This window comes from Populus nigra, chromosome 6 (assembly GCF_951802175.1).
Source record: "Populus nigra chromosome 6, ddPopNigr1.1, whole genome shotgun sequence".
Classification (NCBI taxonomy): domain Eukaryota; kingdom Viridiplantae; phylum Streptophyta; class Magnoliopsida; order Malpighiales; family Salicaceae; genus Populus; species Populus nigra.
Window position 1 is genome coordinate 19193267 of NC_084857.1, and position 14937 is coordinate 19208203.

General features: G+C 29.1%; 1 protein-coding gene across 2 annotated transcripts; it reads right to left on the bottom strand.

Annotated features, from left to right (window-relative positions):
• Positions 1–85: 85 nt before the first annotated feature.
• On the bottom strand, positions 86–2560 carry LOC133697863 (uncharacterized). 2 transcript variants are annotated; one of them, XM_062120674.1, is made up of 7 exons: positions 2302–2558; positions 2152–2190; positions 2005–2058; positions 1874–1927; positions 739–792; positions 585–656; positions 86–464 (listed from the first exon to the last, which is right to left on the bottom strand). In XM_062120674.1, exons 1-7 carry the CDS (start codon positions 2356–2358, stop codon positions 348–350), a joined length of 447 nt encoding a protein of 148 aa, XP_061976658.1. In that variant the 5' UTR covers positions 2359–2558; the 3' UTR covers positions 86–347. The 2 variants fall into 2 exon arrangements, with proteins under 2 accessions (XP_061976658.1, XP_061976659.1); XM_062120675.1 differs by lacking the exon at positions 2005–2058 and having other exon boundaries at positions 2302–2560.
• Between the last annotated feature and the right edge of the window lie 12377 nt (positions 2561–14937).

The following is a 14937-nucleotide window of genomic DNA, read 5'->3' on the forward strand; positions in this document are numbered from 1 at the left end:
AAAAAACAGTTTCATCCATACCGCACTATTAAAAGAACCCTAAAAGTTCCAGCACATTAACAGAGAAAAAAAAGGAATGAAGAAATAAAGAAATGCCAAAATTTACTTTATAATGGGCCTCCCCAGGATGATAAATATTCAAATCTATGAAGAGTGCTTTGAATGAAATTATTCGGCAAATGAAGAATGACATGAATTTCAGAAAACAGTTCCTGCCTTGTAGTAGAATCCAAGTACGTAGTTGAAGAGTTTGACTCACAGCTGCCTGAGAAAGCGCCAGGAAAAGAAATTGATCGATAGATGTAAGAGCTAAAGTACAAGAAATACTTGCTCCATAACAAAACATCTTAATTTTCATCTTTCTTCTCGATATCCTCTTCAGCTGAAGAATGCACTTCCTGATCTTCTACATCAACCTTGGGTTCTTGTGCCTCTTGAGCATCATCACCTGCACTGTCCTGAAGCTGCAAGAGTTCATAAATCATCAACCTCGGGGCTTACATTTACTTCTAAAATCATTTTGCAAATTAGCTAATGAAACGTATGCATAAGGCACATGAAGAAAATTCCCAAGAAAACTTTACCCCCAAATTTCGAAGGCTAGCAGTAACATCTTCTTGTTGTTGCTGCAGTGTGTTCTTCAGTTCTTGGAATTCCTAGTTTTGATCAGGATAGATATGTTAAGAAACGGTAATAATAAAAGGAAACGCCAAAGGTATTTGCTTGAGTAGGACTTACTGTTCGAAGTTGAACAACCTCGACATTCAATGACTTCTTCAATTCCGACAACTCCTGAATGAAGCAAGAAATTTTTGCACAAGTTCAACTGAACTACATCTCATCCCAACTACTATTACATAAAATACGAAGTATAAGGGGATAGATGGAGGTATCTAATAAACGAGCCACTATTGCATGAAAATAAGAATTCATTTTCACCTGGATTAGTTTCTTGCATAACTTACATGTAACTGGTAAATACTTGAAGTACAATATTTATCTGAACTAAGTTTGTAAAACCACGTGAAGATAGAAAGTAGCTGAAGCAAAAATGGTGAGATTATGACATGTTCTCTGGTTCATTCCAGGTAATGTTGCAGGGCATATATATAAAAAAGAAATTCATCGCAATTCATTACTTTTCCACGGATCCATGAAACATTGAGGTCAGATATGAGGTTGGAGTTGAAATATTTGCATAACTGTAGACATTTGTTTAATCTACAAAATTTAGCGAAGAAAATAACAGCAAGACTCAAATAACAATTGAATGCCAAAAGGCATGGATAATGATCTGTTGACACTGATAAATTGAGTGAATTGCACATTGTCATTAAAAAACAGCAATGTGCCATTACTTGCTGCATGCAACCTAGACACTTAACTGCTTCCGCAACAACATTCTCCAGTCAATCGACACAAACACTTCCAAGCATGATTGAACATCACCAAGATTCTAGTCTTTTAGTTCACCTTAAACTAAGCAATTCAAATCCCATGCACTACTTTACTCTTTCTTTTTTCATATAATCTCAACAGGCAAACTATAAAATGATGAAATTGTGTATCTATTCCATTCTATGAAATAGAAAAAACAAATTGCATGTTTAGCACAACACACAGTCCCAAAAGGCCTTGACATTGCAGCAGCCTAGACACATCAACATTTTCCAATTTAACTTTCACACACTTTATTTTATTTATTTATTTATTTCAATTGGGTTAAACAGCAACGCAGATATTAGCGATAGAAATGTATTCACAAAACAATATCAATTGGAATCCTGTAAAGGAACAGACGTCAAGTATCAAAATCAGAATAATAATCTTCTATACAGATCATAATTTTTTTAAAAAAAAAATATTTACTTACATCGCGATAGATTTTAACTTGAGTGTCTAGCTTCGATCTCCAGCTTTGCAAATCCTAATTACACATTAGAATGTCTGTTTTTCGTAATCAAATTCAATCCATGATAAAATCGGAGGCCAAAAAAAAAAAACCTGCTTTAAGCCTTGGATTCTATTAAGAAGCTCAGTCCTGGATTCATTTAATTCCTAAAAAAATAAAAATAAATAAAAAAAGCACCGCATTTACAACAGTGTAAGCAGCAAAAAGTCAAAAATTAAAAGAGAAGAGCAACCACATACAGCGATCTTTGAGCCGATCGGAGTTACGTTCTCTTTCTTCTGCAATGACGGTAAGAAGAAGAGGAAGAAGAAGATACATCAATTATTAGGGTTTGCAATTAAATAAAGAAAAAAAACAAATAGAGGAGAGAAAGAGAGAGGGTTGTGTACACGAGCGAGAGGAAGAGGAGCAGAGAGAGTGGCAGTGGAAGAATCGGAGGTGGCCATTGATGGAGATCTGATTTGATTTGGATTGATTTAAATTAGGATTAAAAAGTAATTAAAGGGTTTAGGGTTTGGTTTTTCTAACAAGTTTAGAGATCCTGAGGATGTTGTCCGTTTGTTTGTTGAGGTGTAAGCCACATAAAAGAAAAGAAAACTCAAATTTTGAATTTTGGAATTAAGGTTGTGTTTGGGCGGGCAAAACACAGCTTGAAATTGAATCGTAGTAGCTCTAAGGATCAGGCTGTCATTAATTAATAAAGAATAATAATAAAAAAACAAATAGCAGGAAATATAACTCACTGTGCATACACTCAGAAAATTTTATGACTTGGTTTTGAGGAGTAATTCTGTCTTTTTCACCTATCTATTATTCATTAAATAATTGTTCAGGATTTATATATCATTTCAGTTTTTTTAAATAGTAAAATAATTGATTAAGCCCACAAGTTAAAAAAAAAAAATCTGTGTTTGTCGACCAAGTCTTTTTATTTTTTTTAAAAAAGTAAATGATGTTTTTGCCATTGAAATTGAAAAATTAAAATTAAATTATATATCTGAAGGTATTTCTATATTTTCATAAATATTTTTTTAAACCTATATTCATGATGACTAACAGTACATGAAGCATCTTTTAGTGGCAACTTGTCGTTTCATTATGTTATTAGACGTGTTCTTTTTTCCTTGTCTTTTATCTCTCCTCCCTAAAAAGTATATGTTGGTCTTCTTTGTTTTTAGTATTTCAATTTCACTTCTTATTCTTTTTATTTTTATTTTTTTTCTCTTGATCCTTTTATTAAAGTTTTATTTGTTTTCAATTTAGTCCTTCAATTGTAATTTACCATATATTATTTTATTCAACTTTGTCCTTATTCTTTTGATTTCTGATTTTTATCATGCTAATAATAAAACATGGACAAAAAGCAATAAAAATTAAAGAATAAAAATGTACAATACAAAAAAATTCAAACACAACATTCATTAAGACAAACAAAGTTTAATCACGGTTCCCTAGTAAAGTTGTCGTTTTGTAACATGTGTGCGGTGTCGCAGCGATCATCCTTCCAGATTGAGATAGTCGAGAATGATATGGGTGGAAAAGATAAGGAATTCTTATGCTTTATTACTAGGAAAAAAAAGAGTAGAAGTTGTCACCTAGTATTTTGGTTATTATAAACCTTAATTGGTCTTAAAGTTTGGGAAATGGAACTGATTGCGTAAAGAGAAGGTATTCGCACCCTTAATATGTCTTATCTGAGGTAAGCTACATTGTTTATTTGTCTGATATAAACTAAGAAAAACTTGTGTTTTCTAATTTTTGGTCTGTCTAAGGTTTAAGAAAAGTCATCTTTAATAAAAAAAAAAGTCTTTATCTTATCAGATTAAAAAACCTAATTATTCTAATACCAACTAAAAAAAACTAATTTTTTATTTAATATTAATAATATATCTTACATATACGTTCATAATTAAAAGAAACAAAATAATTTTTTTTGTATATTTGAAATGTAGTGTAACATTCTCATTCCTAAGATCAGACATCTTAATCATACTAATAAAAATTATGGGAATTTTTTTTTTTGCTGAACTCATCTAAGGATTACTGAAATTTAAGAAAAGTCTCCCCTATACTGAAAGATTCTAAGTTATCGATAATCATCTTGTACACATTTTATACTCATTCCTTAATCATATCATAATTATATTGTACCTTAACAACAATCATTCATAAGCACAAACATAACAACTCACATATTCATTTTAAACATGCATAACTTAAACTAAACCAAAGCTAAAACAACATTTATATATTAAAAGGAAAACTTAAACAACAACTTTAATACATTAAAAACATATAAAAAAAACTTTATTAAACATAAATCAAAGCAACAAAGAAGTGAATTTCACATTACATGTTAAGCATTCAAACCCTTTTTTTTGTTTGTAAACATAAGCATAAAACAAACACAAATAATAAAACACAACAAAAATAGGCCATAAAGAATCTACTTTTAGGTCTACAATATATACCTGTAACAACTACTCTATCTTGACTTTTTATATGGAAAGTTTTACCTCTTATAAGCTTACAAAGCTTAAAAAAACTTTTTTTTTTTACTATTGAACCTCTACCCTTATATTTCTTATTGATAGTACTTTTCTTTTTTCTTATCTTTTTTCTTTCCCAACTTTCTCTCAGACCTTTCTTATATTAAAGAGGGGTATTTATAGGGTTTTAAAAGGTCTTGAATCCATTTCTGACCTCTTGATCTTGAGATGAGTATTGTGAACCCTTGATAAGGACCCAATGAGAAGCTTTTGTGTGTGAACACATGAAAACTAAATCAGTTTTTGCATGATAATTACATTGTGAAGGCTAACTGAGTTGCGCCCACTTTCTAGGCTTCGTTAGACCAATTCTAACATCATTGTTTTTCTGAGACCACTTGAATTTGGTAGAGGGGTGGTGCACACCTTTTATTTGGATCCATTTTTGGTCAATTTGGTGGTCTATAGCTCCACATTCATTCATTCAAATGTGCAAACATGATCAGCTTCAAATCTGAAGATCAAGTGATGACTGATTAAGGACAAGATATTGAGAATTTCCATGTAAAATTAGGATGTAAATATCTAATTTCATGGAAATAGAGTTGTAAAAGGGATGTTCCACTTTTATTTGTAAAAAAAAACCTCATGCTATTTGAAGGTCTAGAACTTCATAATAAGCTCTTAAAAGGTGCAAACATGATCATCGTGAATTGTCGAGGAAGAAAATGAACATAGATTGAACAACGCGTCATCTGAGTTAAACCCTAGAATTTAAGGTTTCTAATTTGGGATTTGACAAAGATTCAATTTAGTCCAGGTTCTTCCAATTATGACACATGCACCCTTAATTGATACAAAAAACTTTTTAATTGCATGCAATTTAACCCTCGCTATACTCAAATATCAACCTTGAAGTTTAGTGCCATTTTCATTACAGCCCTTGCTTTTCAGACTTATTCAATTACACCTCCAATTGACCATCAAACTTTTAATTTTCATCAATTTGGCCCTTGATTACACCGATTTCAATCCCTAAAGTCTCACGCGTCTTACAAGTTGGTCCTTGGTTTTGGATTTCTTCAATCAAGTCTTTAATTGCTCATCAAACTTCAATATTTATGCAATTAAGCCTTTGATTCATCAAATTAACTCTTAAAAATTGCAATTAGCCCCCAAGCTTTAATTTCTTCTCATTAAAGCTTAAATTGACTTCAAAAATCAATTTTTCTTGCAATTAAGCTCTCAGTAAATTCAATTAAACCTTGAAAAAAATTTCAATTGAGTCCTTAAACATCTAATTTTAAATTTTTCTCATCAAATTGAATTTTCTTTGCTAGTAGGGCCTGTATTAGTCGAAAACACGCTGTCAAATTTTTTTAATTTTATATATTTTTATCTTCCTCAACCTGTCTTTGGCAATTTACTGGGTGTTTTAGTATACTCTTCTCACTCTGATATATATATATATATATATATATATATATATATATATATATATATTATTTTCTTCCAACATTTTTTTCAAGTTTTTGTATTTTCCTTTCTTCCTTTTTTGTATTTTTTTTTTGTTTATGTGAGGCCTCAAAAATAGGTAACAATATGGACCATGGATCTTTCAAGTTAACCTGGATTGTCGCACCTCTTATTACCCAAGTTACATGTCTATTAAACTAATTTGGGTTAACTTAGGGTGATTTTTTAATCCAATTTCTTACTTCCAATGTTTTTTTCTAAGTTATCGTAATCTTTTTTTTTAATAAAAATTGTATGCAATTTAACCCCTGCTATACTCAAATATCAACCTCGAAGTTTAGCGTTATTTTCATTATGTCTTGGTTTCTGACTTATTTAATTGGACTTTTAATTGACCATCAAACTTTTAATTTTCATCAATTTGGCCCCTGATTACACCGATTTCAATCCCTAAAGTCTCGCATGTCTTATAAGTTGATTTTTGGTTTTGGATTTCTTCAATCAAGTCCTTAATTGCTCATCAAACTTCAATATTTATACAATTAAGCCTTTGATTTGACCAAATTAACTTTTAAAAATTGCAATTCGACCCCAGGCTTTAATTTCTTCAAATTAAAGCCTAAATTGACTTAAAAAGTCAATTTTTCTTGCAATTACACCTTCATTAAATTCAATTAAACCTTGAAAAATTTCAATTGAGTCCTTAAACATCTAATTTTAAATTTTCCTTCTTAAATTGAATTTTCTTTGCTAGTAGGGCCTGTATTAGTAAAACATGTTGTCAAATTTTCAAATTTTGTATATTTTGATCCTCCTCAACTTGTCTTTTGCAATTTACTGGGTGTTTTGATATATTCTTCTCACTTATATATATATTTTTATTTTCTTCCAACATTTTTTCAATTTTTTGTATTTTCCTTTTTTTTTCCTTTTTAATTTTTTTTGTTTACGTGAGGCCCAAAAAATAGATAACAATATGAACCATGGAATTTTCAAGTTAACCTCGATTGTCTCACCTCTTATTACTCAAGTTACATGTCTATCAAGCTAACTCAGGTTTACTCAATCTAATTGATTTTTTTTCTTTTTTATCCAATTTCTTACTTCCAATGTTTTTCTTCCAAGTTATCGTGATCTTTTTTAATAGAATTTTTGTCTGTTTACTATCGTTACATTTTTTTTATATAATCTAATTAAAAAACAACCAACTTATTAAAGTCAACCAGGCTTATACTCCAAGTCGTTTGTTTGTCTTATTTCTTTTAAATGTGTTTATGGCACCTAGACTATCACTGCAATTTTTTTTATTCTAATTTTGGTTTTTATTTTAATTGATGTCTTTTTTAAATATGTCTTGCTTTTAAAGTAATTTTTTAATTAATATCCTTCTTTTATGATTTTTAGTTTGTTTATTTAGCTTTTTTTAATTGATTTTTTTTTTAAATTGTTTTATATGTATTTAATTTTTTAAGATGTTTTATATAAATGAACTATATTTATTTATTTATTTTTTAAAATATATTTATCGTTTGATTAAATAAAAAATTAATTTAAATAAATAAATTCAGTAAAGATACTTGGTTTACATCTATCTAATGATTTTTCCAGTTTTGCTTTTAGTTGTTGTTAATGATTTATTTATTCATTTACACATGTAGTTATCGATTTATTTAATTAGATACTTGCATAAGTTTTTTTTATTTGCACTTAATGTTTTTTTGTTAAAAGACATGTCAAAAAAGACTACATATCCATTTTTTAAACAAATGGTTAAAAAAAATTAAATATTTATATTTTATCCATTAAATTTCGGGTATTCATTCATATATTTATTATTTGAGTACTATTTATTTTTGAACATCAAATATAAGACATTGTTTTAAAACTCAAATCAACCCATCAAGTTGAACCAAGACTCAATTGACCCGAGGACTAGATTGATTTTGATTTAAGAAAAAATAGAGAAAGGAAAAAACATGCTAACTCGACTAAAAATGGGTTGACCCGATTAACTCGGTATGATTTGGTCACCCCCACGTGACCCGGTCAAAACCCGACCATCAACTTGTTGATTTTGTTTTTGTTAAAATGACATCATTTTGATTCTTTTAAGAAAATATTTTTTGTGAGGGCCGACCTATTACCCAGGCCTTGCCTCGAGTCGATTTATGGGTTAGATTTTCAAACTATGATAAAGGAGTGTGTGTGTGTGTGTATATATATATATATATATATATATATATATATATATATAAAGATGAGTTTGGATCAGGTTTGACAATGTCTATACTTTGGCTATTACATATCATATTAGGTAACTATTAAAAAAAAACCTTGCCCATTCAAATTGATTCAATTTGGTATCCATCAAGTTCAAGTTAAATTACTATTTCTTCACATCCCTTCTTACCATTTTTTGTTACGACATTCATGGGCTGAGTTGGGTCATCAAATTATGAACATTTCATAAATGTCGATCCAATTAGGGCCCCAACAATCATAATATAAAAAAATTAACTATACAAAACTTTTAAATGTTTTGGGTAAAACATTGTGCACACAGACATTGTTCACGCTCTTATATTTTATTGTGGGCTTATTGTTCAATTTTTTTAAAATTTTGTTTTGCACAATTGCATCATTTTTGGGCCAATTTAAAGTATAATTGAATCAAATTTGTTGACCAATGAAAAAAAATAAAAAATAGAGGACCAAAATAGAAATGGTGCAATAAATGGGTGATGATTTCACAGTTCTCATAAAAAGTTTAATTTAATCCTCAAACTTTCCAAAATATACCTATTTCGTTCCTCAATATTTTTGCAATTCAAGTTTGTTACAAAAATTCAATTTTTTTTTTATTTTTTAGTCCATGGTTTGAAATAGGAGGGGGGGGTAGAAAGAGAGAGATTGCCGGATTCTATCGGTAAAGAGATAAAATCAATGTTGACACTAATTTCAGCTACCGAAATAGTCAATTTTAGTGTCAACGAGTTGTAGTTGGTGATAAGAATTTCACTTATATGTTTTTTCATCCTGAAATTGCTTAAAGCAATTAGATCTAAACTCAGAAATATTTTTTTGGGTTGATTATATGATTTTTTAAAGTCATTTATGGATTTCTCAATGTGTTTTAGGCTTTTTTGTAGAAGTTTTTAGGTCCTTAATAAGAGACTTATCAAGAGCCACGTTAAAAATTTTGGTTTTCCATTTATTGATTCACGCGTTGTCCCCTGTAGCCAACAATTTCACAATTTCAATGGCTATTAGTATTGTAATCATTCCAACGAGAGGGGTTATGGAATACCATATATTAACTTACGGCAATAACAAAGGACACAAATATTGAACTTTAGAAAATTCAAAGATTTTTTTTTTGCTGCTGCTGTCTCAATTACAAACCATGGGATGAACTTTGTAGGTGAAGAAATAATGTGATTAATGTAAATTGATTTAAAGGGAAGAAATTTAAACTCTAGAAGTTATGAAATCTAAAAACAACCAATTTTTGGACGAGACTTAAGTTTATGAGCTATATTGTTTGGCAGTGTGGTTGCGGTTGCTTTTCAAATAATGTTTTATGCCAAAATACATGCCTATGATTTTTTAAAAAAAAAAATTATTTTTGACATAAGCACATCAAAATGATGTGAAAATACTAAAAACATATTAATTTGAAGTTAATAAAACAATAAAATAAAATTTAAATTTTTTCAAAACTGCTTTTGAAACGCAGAAACAAATAAACAAGTTTCAAAATATAAACAAAAATAGGGGTAAAAAATTGGGTTACAATAACAATAGTTATAATGTGGAGAAATTATACAACACGTTGCCTGACATATTTTTTAAAAACACTTTTTTAGGGCGAATGACAAGTCATCCACCCCATCAGTTTTTAAAAAAAATTAAGGGTCGCATTGATGGGCTGTGCCTAGCTTTTCTCTTCTTTTTTTTTAACTTTTTTTTATGATACCTTTTTTATATTTTTTAAATAATTTTTTTATTTATATTTCAATTAATACCCCTATGCGATTATTTATTTTGCTTATTTAGCATTTTCTAAATAAAATTTATTTTGTATGTATTTAATTTTTGAAGAGATTATTCTGAATTAATGGGTTTTTTTTGTTTTATATATCTGAATTTTATTTTTAAAATTAAAAAATATTTATTTTTGGATAATATTCAATAGCATTTTCATAATTGTTTTTTCCTTTTATTATATTTAGTCAATTATATATATATATGTTTGTTTTTATTATCATTTGATTTAATAAAAGATAATTTTAATAAACAATTCATTAAACACAACTGGGTAAATAGCTCATGTTGAGAAATCAAATATTTTGATCTATATGCATCTCTCAATTTTTTTCAGTTTTATTTTTAGTTATCATTTATACTTTTTTGTTCATTTATTTCGACATATGGTTCTTGATTTATTTAATTAATTGCATGCATAGGCTTTTCATATTGTATTTATGATTTTTTTATGTAAAAAATATGTCTGAAAAGTGTACGTATTTGGTTTTTTATAGAAAAAAATATCTGACCCGCGATGAAGCATGAGTCAAATGGTTAGTTAAAGTATTAAATGTCGTGGAAATAGTATTTTAGTTTCTTTCCTTTGATTTACCTAGTAAAAAACAAATAGTCAAATAAAAGAAAACTTATGTAGTCATAATTGTGAGAAAGTTTATGATACTTGGAAAGTAATTACTTGTGTCATATTAGTTACTTATTATGCCAACTTAAAAAAAAAAAAGATACAAGTAGGAGAAAGAAATCCTAGGTAGAGAGATATTCTTATAACTTTTGGTGGATTATGAATTTTATTCTCTTTTTTCTCTTTGTGTTTGACTCTTTCTTTAAAGTGGGGCCTAAAAAGTAACTAATAGGATGTCACTAGTTATTCCCGAACACCATAAAATTTTTCATGAAATAAACCCTTTTAAAATCACTTTAAAAAGATTTAGTTTATATTTATCATACAAACTAGTTCAATAACTCGTATTATGTTTTTAAAAAAATATTAGAAGTTGCCAAAACATAATCTCTTGAACTGTTAATTTAACTTAGTCAATGATTGAATAATCTTATGGTGCTTAGAGAGTAACTAATAATATCCTAATATTTATTTTATGGGGTACATTTTACAAAAAATAGAAATATACAACTAGGATAAAAAAAATTCATAGGTGGAGATATTCTTATAAATTCTTTTGGGTCATGGATTTTATATTCTCTCTCCTCTTTGTGCTTTTTTTTTTCTTTTCAAAATAAGCTCTAGAGAGTAACTAAGAGGATGCCTCTAATAACTCCTTAAACTCCCTGTCTCTTCAAGATGATTCATCATTGAATCATCCATAGGTATAATGGAAAATTCTTTAGGCTCTCGTTGAAGTTTTTGAAGTTCTTTTCTTTCTCACACTTGCCTCCAACAATATGTATGAAAGTAGTAGTTGATAGTAATTTCAAACATGCATACTTTACTAACCACTTCCATATATATATATTTTTGCATGGTAACCATGACCTCACATTGTTATATTACCATTTTAGCTTTTCTTTTCTTTTTCTTTTTTTAATTTTAATTTTAATTGGTCTTCATAAACCTGTCTTGGTGATAATGATACAAATGTGTATGCCCTTCCATCATTCTTGAGATAATACCTATTTTTAAATACATCATGCTTGGCTTTCTTATTAGATTGCCAAGGTCTCCCCAACAAGATATGACTTATATGCATTGGAACCATGTCACATAGAACCTTGTCAACATACTCCCCAACAAAAAACAGAACCAAAACTTGCTTAGTCACTTTCACCTCACCACAATCATTCAAGAATTACAACCTATAAGGTCTATTACACTCAATTATACACAAGTTCAGTTTACTAACAAGGATAATACTAACTATATTAACACAACTTCTACTATCTATAATCAAACTACATAACTTGTTTTGTACATGACAATGTGTATGAAAGATCTTTTTTTTTCTGATCAATATCATCTTCCTTGACCTGAACTTGAAGTGTACGTCTTATAACCAAGGCTTTACCCTCAATTGAGTATGCAACCTCCTCATCTGTAAAATCCTTCAATGATGACATGTCTTCGCAATTAGATCTGTCACTTTCAGACTCCATGACTCTACTATCTTTAATAACCATTAATCTCTTATTTGGACACTCTGAAGCATAATGCCCAAGCCTCTAACACCTAAAACATTTAATATCACTCGTACATTTAGGTTAAGTATCGAATTTACCTTTGGAACTCATAGCAACATCAACCTTGGCTTTGAGTGGTTAAACTTTAGTGCTAGTGAAAGGTTTCGGTTGGGCAACCTTCTCTCTCTTGAAATTCAGCTTCCATGATGATGAAAAACTTAAATTGTAAGCTAGTTGTATATTCCCATTCCTTTTGAGTTGCCTCTCCACTTTTATAGCCATATGAACCATGTCCTCTAGCTCTATATACTGTTGTAGCTCAACTATATTAGTTGTCTCTCTATTCAGCTCATTAAAAAAACCTAACCATAATAACTTCCATATCTTCAACCACATTAGCCCTAATTATTGCAATTTTCATCTTTTTATGGTGATCTTCCATACCTTTTGACCTTTTATGTAAACTTTGTAATTTCTAAAATATCTCCCTATAATAGAAGTTAGGAGCAAATCGTTTCCTCATTATTGCTTTCATGTCATCCTATGAATCATTAGGCCTTTAACCATTCCTTCTTATGCTCAAAATATGTTCATCCCACCATATTAATGGATAATTTATAAACTTAATGACAACAAGTTTTATCTTTTTCTATTTTATGTAGTGATAACAATCAAAGATCCATTCAACCTTCTTTTCCCACTCTTGATATGCCTTCAGATCATATTTTCCTTTGAAAGATAGTATTTTTATCTTAATTAACCCCAATTCTCTACCTAAATCTTCACGAAGCCTAAAATCACGAGGATTCTCCCTCTAGCTGAATGTTCCACCTTGGCCAAAACTAACATTCTTTCAGCTTCAATTTTGCTCAAATTCATGTCTATTTCCCACGGATGCAAAGTCATAGTTATCATCATCTACATCTATATTTTTATCTACAAAATCAATAAAGTCTATTTTAACATTCCATATAGCCCTTCGAATAGTGTTTCCTCTCTGATCAGCCCCCATTCTCAATCCATTTGTCCTGCTATTTTGTTGTCTCATCAAAGCCATATTGTCATTTAGATCCTTTGTCACCTTAGTTAGAAGCTCAAGTTGTTGGGTAAAAGCTTGAATTTGAAAGGTGTTATCCGCTTTCAGTGTCACAGAGTAGTTATTTTCAGACATCATTGAATCTGTAAAAATTTATTAGTAGTAAGAAAAATATATCCTAACAACTCTCGTGTTTCATATAATTTAAGGCTTTTTACTCAATTATTCTCACCATACTTTTTACCTCTCGACTCACTTTCTTGTCATTTTTTTGGAACTGGAAATCAACAAACTAGAGTACATGGCTATTGTAACATAACCTAAAATATATAATGACTCAAGAATGATTAAGATACTAAAAACAAGTAAAACAAAACTATAATTATGATTCTGGGAATAGCAAAGCGAATTTGTACAAAATATGGATGATATGAAGACTCAAAATAAAACAAAAGAAAAATTTAATTAAAGCTCTTATTTGACTCCTAAATAACCCAAATATAAAATAAATAAACTAAACAAGTAAAAAAAATAGTAGTAAACATGTTTTTGTAACTTGATGCAAATCTAACACGTTACGCTATTTTTAGCACTAGAATTGAAACCTAGACATAACAATATTAGAATGACCTCAAATTTTATATGCACTACCCTTTATACCAAAAAAACAATAGATATCAGTTTATAGGTTGTTATATTATACATAGGTATCAAAAACCTATGCAATGATCAGTTTACGACAAGATTGAATCCCAAATTGAAAAGTCAAGAAAAAATATTAAAATAAGCCCAAATTTGATATGAAGTGATATTTTACCCCCAATAAATAGTATTGAAATCTCAATTGATTATGAGGTGGTTTTCTTAGTGTTCTCTATGATTTGTGTTTTCACGACAAATCTGTAACATACTTTAAATAACATCTAATCTTCTCTGTTTTTTTTTTAATTTTTTTTATACTATTGATATGTTTAGATACAATAACAAAATGAAATAACACTTTTTTTTTGTACTAAACTGTTGAAAACACAAAGAGAAAAAGATAATTGATGATACACATTAAACTTAAAAAACACATAGAAAACGAAAATTTCATAAAGATATGACCTAATTTCAAAACCTAGCTTGGATACCAACTGATGTGAATCTCGTGATCACGTGGTCATGCAACCTACATCAATATTAACAACGAATTTTGAAAAACTGAAACAGTTCTGATAGGAGTGTAACATAATAAAAACCTGTTCCAAGACATCAATACTATTGGAATAAGAACCCTCACTCTACGAATATCAATTCATGAATTAATCTTTGATAAATCAATTTTTTTTCTTTGTCCTAACAAAGAAAACATGTTGCATTATACAAAACACATGTTTATTTCATAAATTCATGACTGCTAAAAATTTCAGCTTACAAAACCTTATATAATTTTAGCTTACAAAACCTTATATAATAGTTCAACTAATAACCCTAATGGACCCAAAACTTGTGGGATAATATTCACGCACTTATAATAAACCTAAAATATGTTAACTAAGCCCAAATATAAAGAAAACAACAAATCCAACACATAAACTAAAGTTGTTGCACCTAATTAAATAAAATAACCTAAGATGGATAAATTTCCTAGTTTAAATAATGTCATGGATAAAATAATAACCTAGGATCTTTGTTGCCACCTTTAGATATCCAAAATAAGCTAGGAAATTAATTGTTGAAGTTGTCTCCCCTCTAGTTTCGTTGCTTATTTAAGATAATTAATTGTAGTTTTGAAGAATCATCTCAAAACATTGAAACTCTTGTTTCATTTCTTTAAATTTCCTTGTAGGGTTAGGAAATTC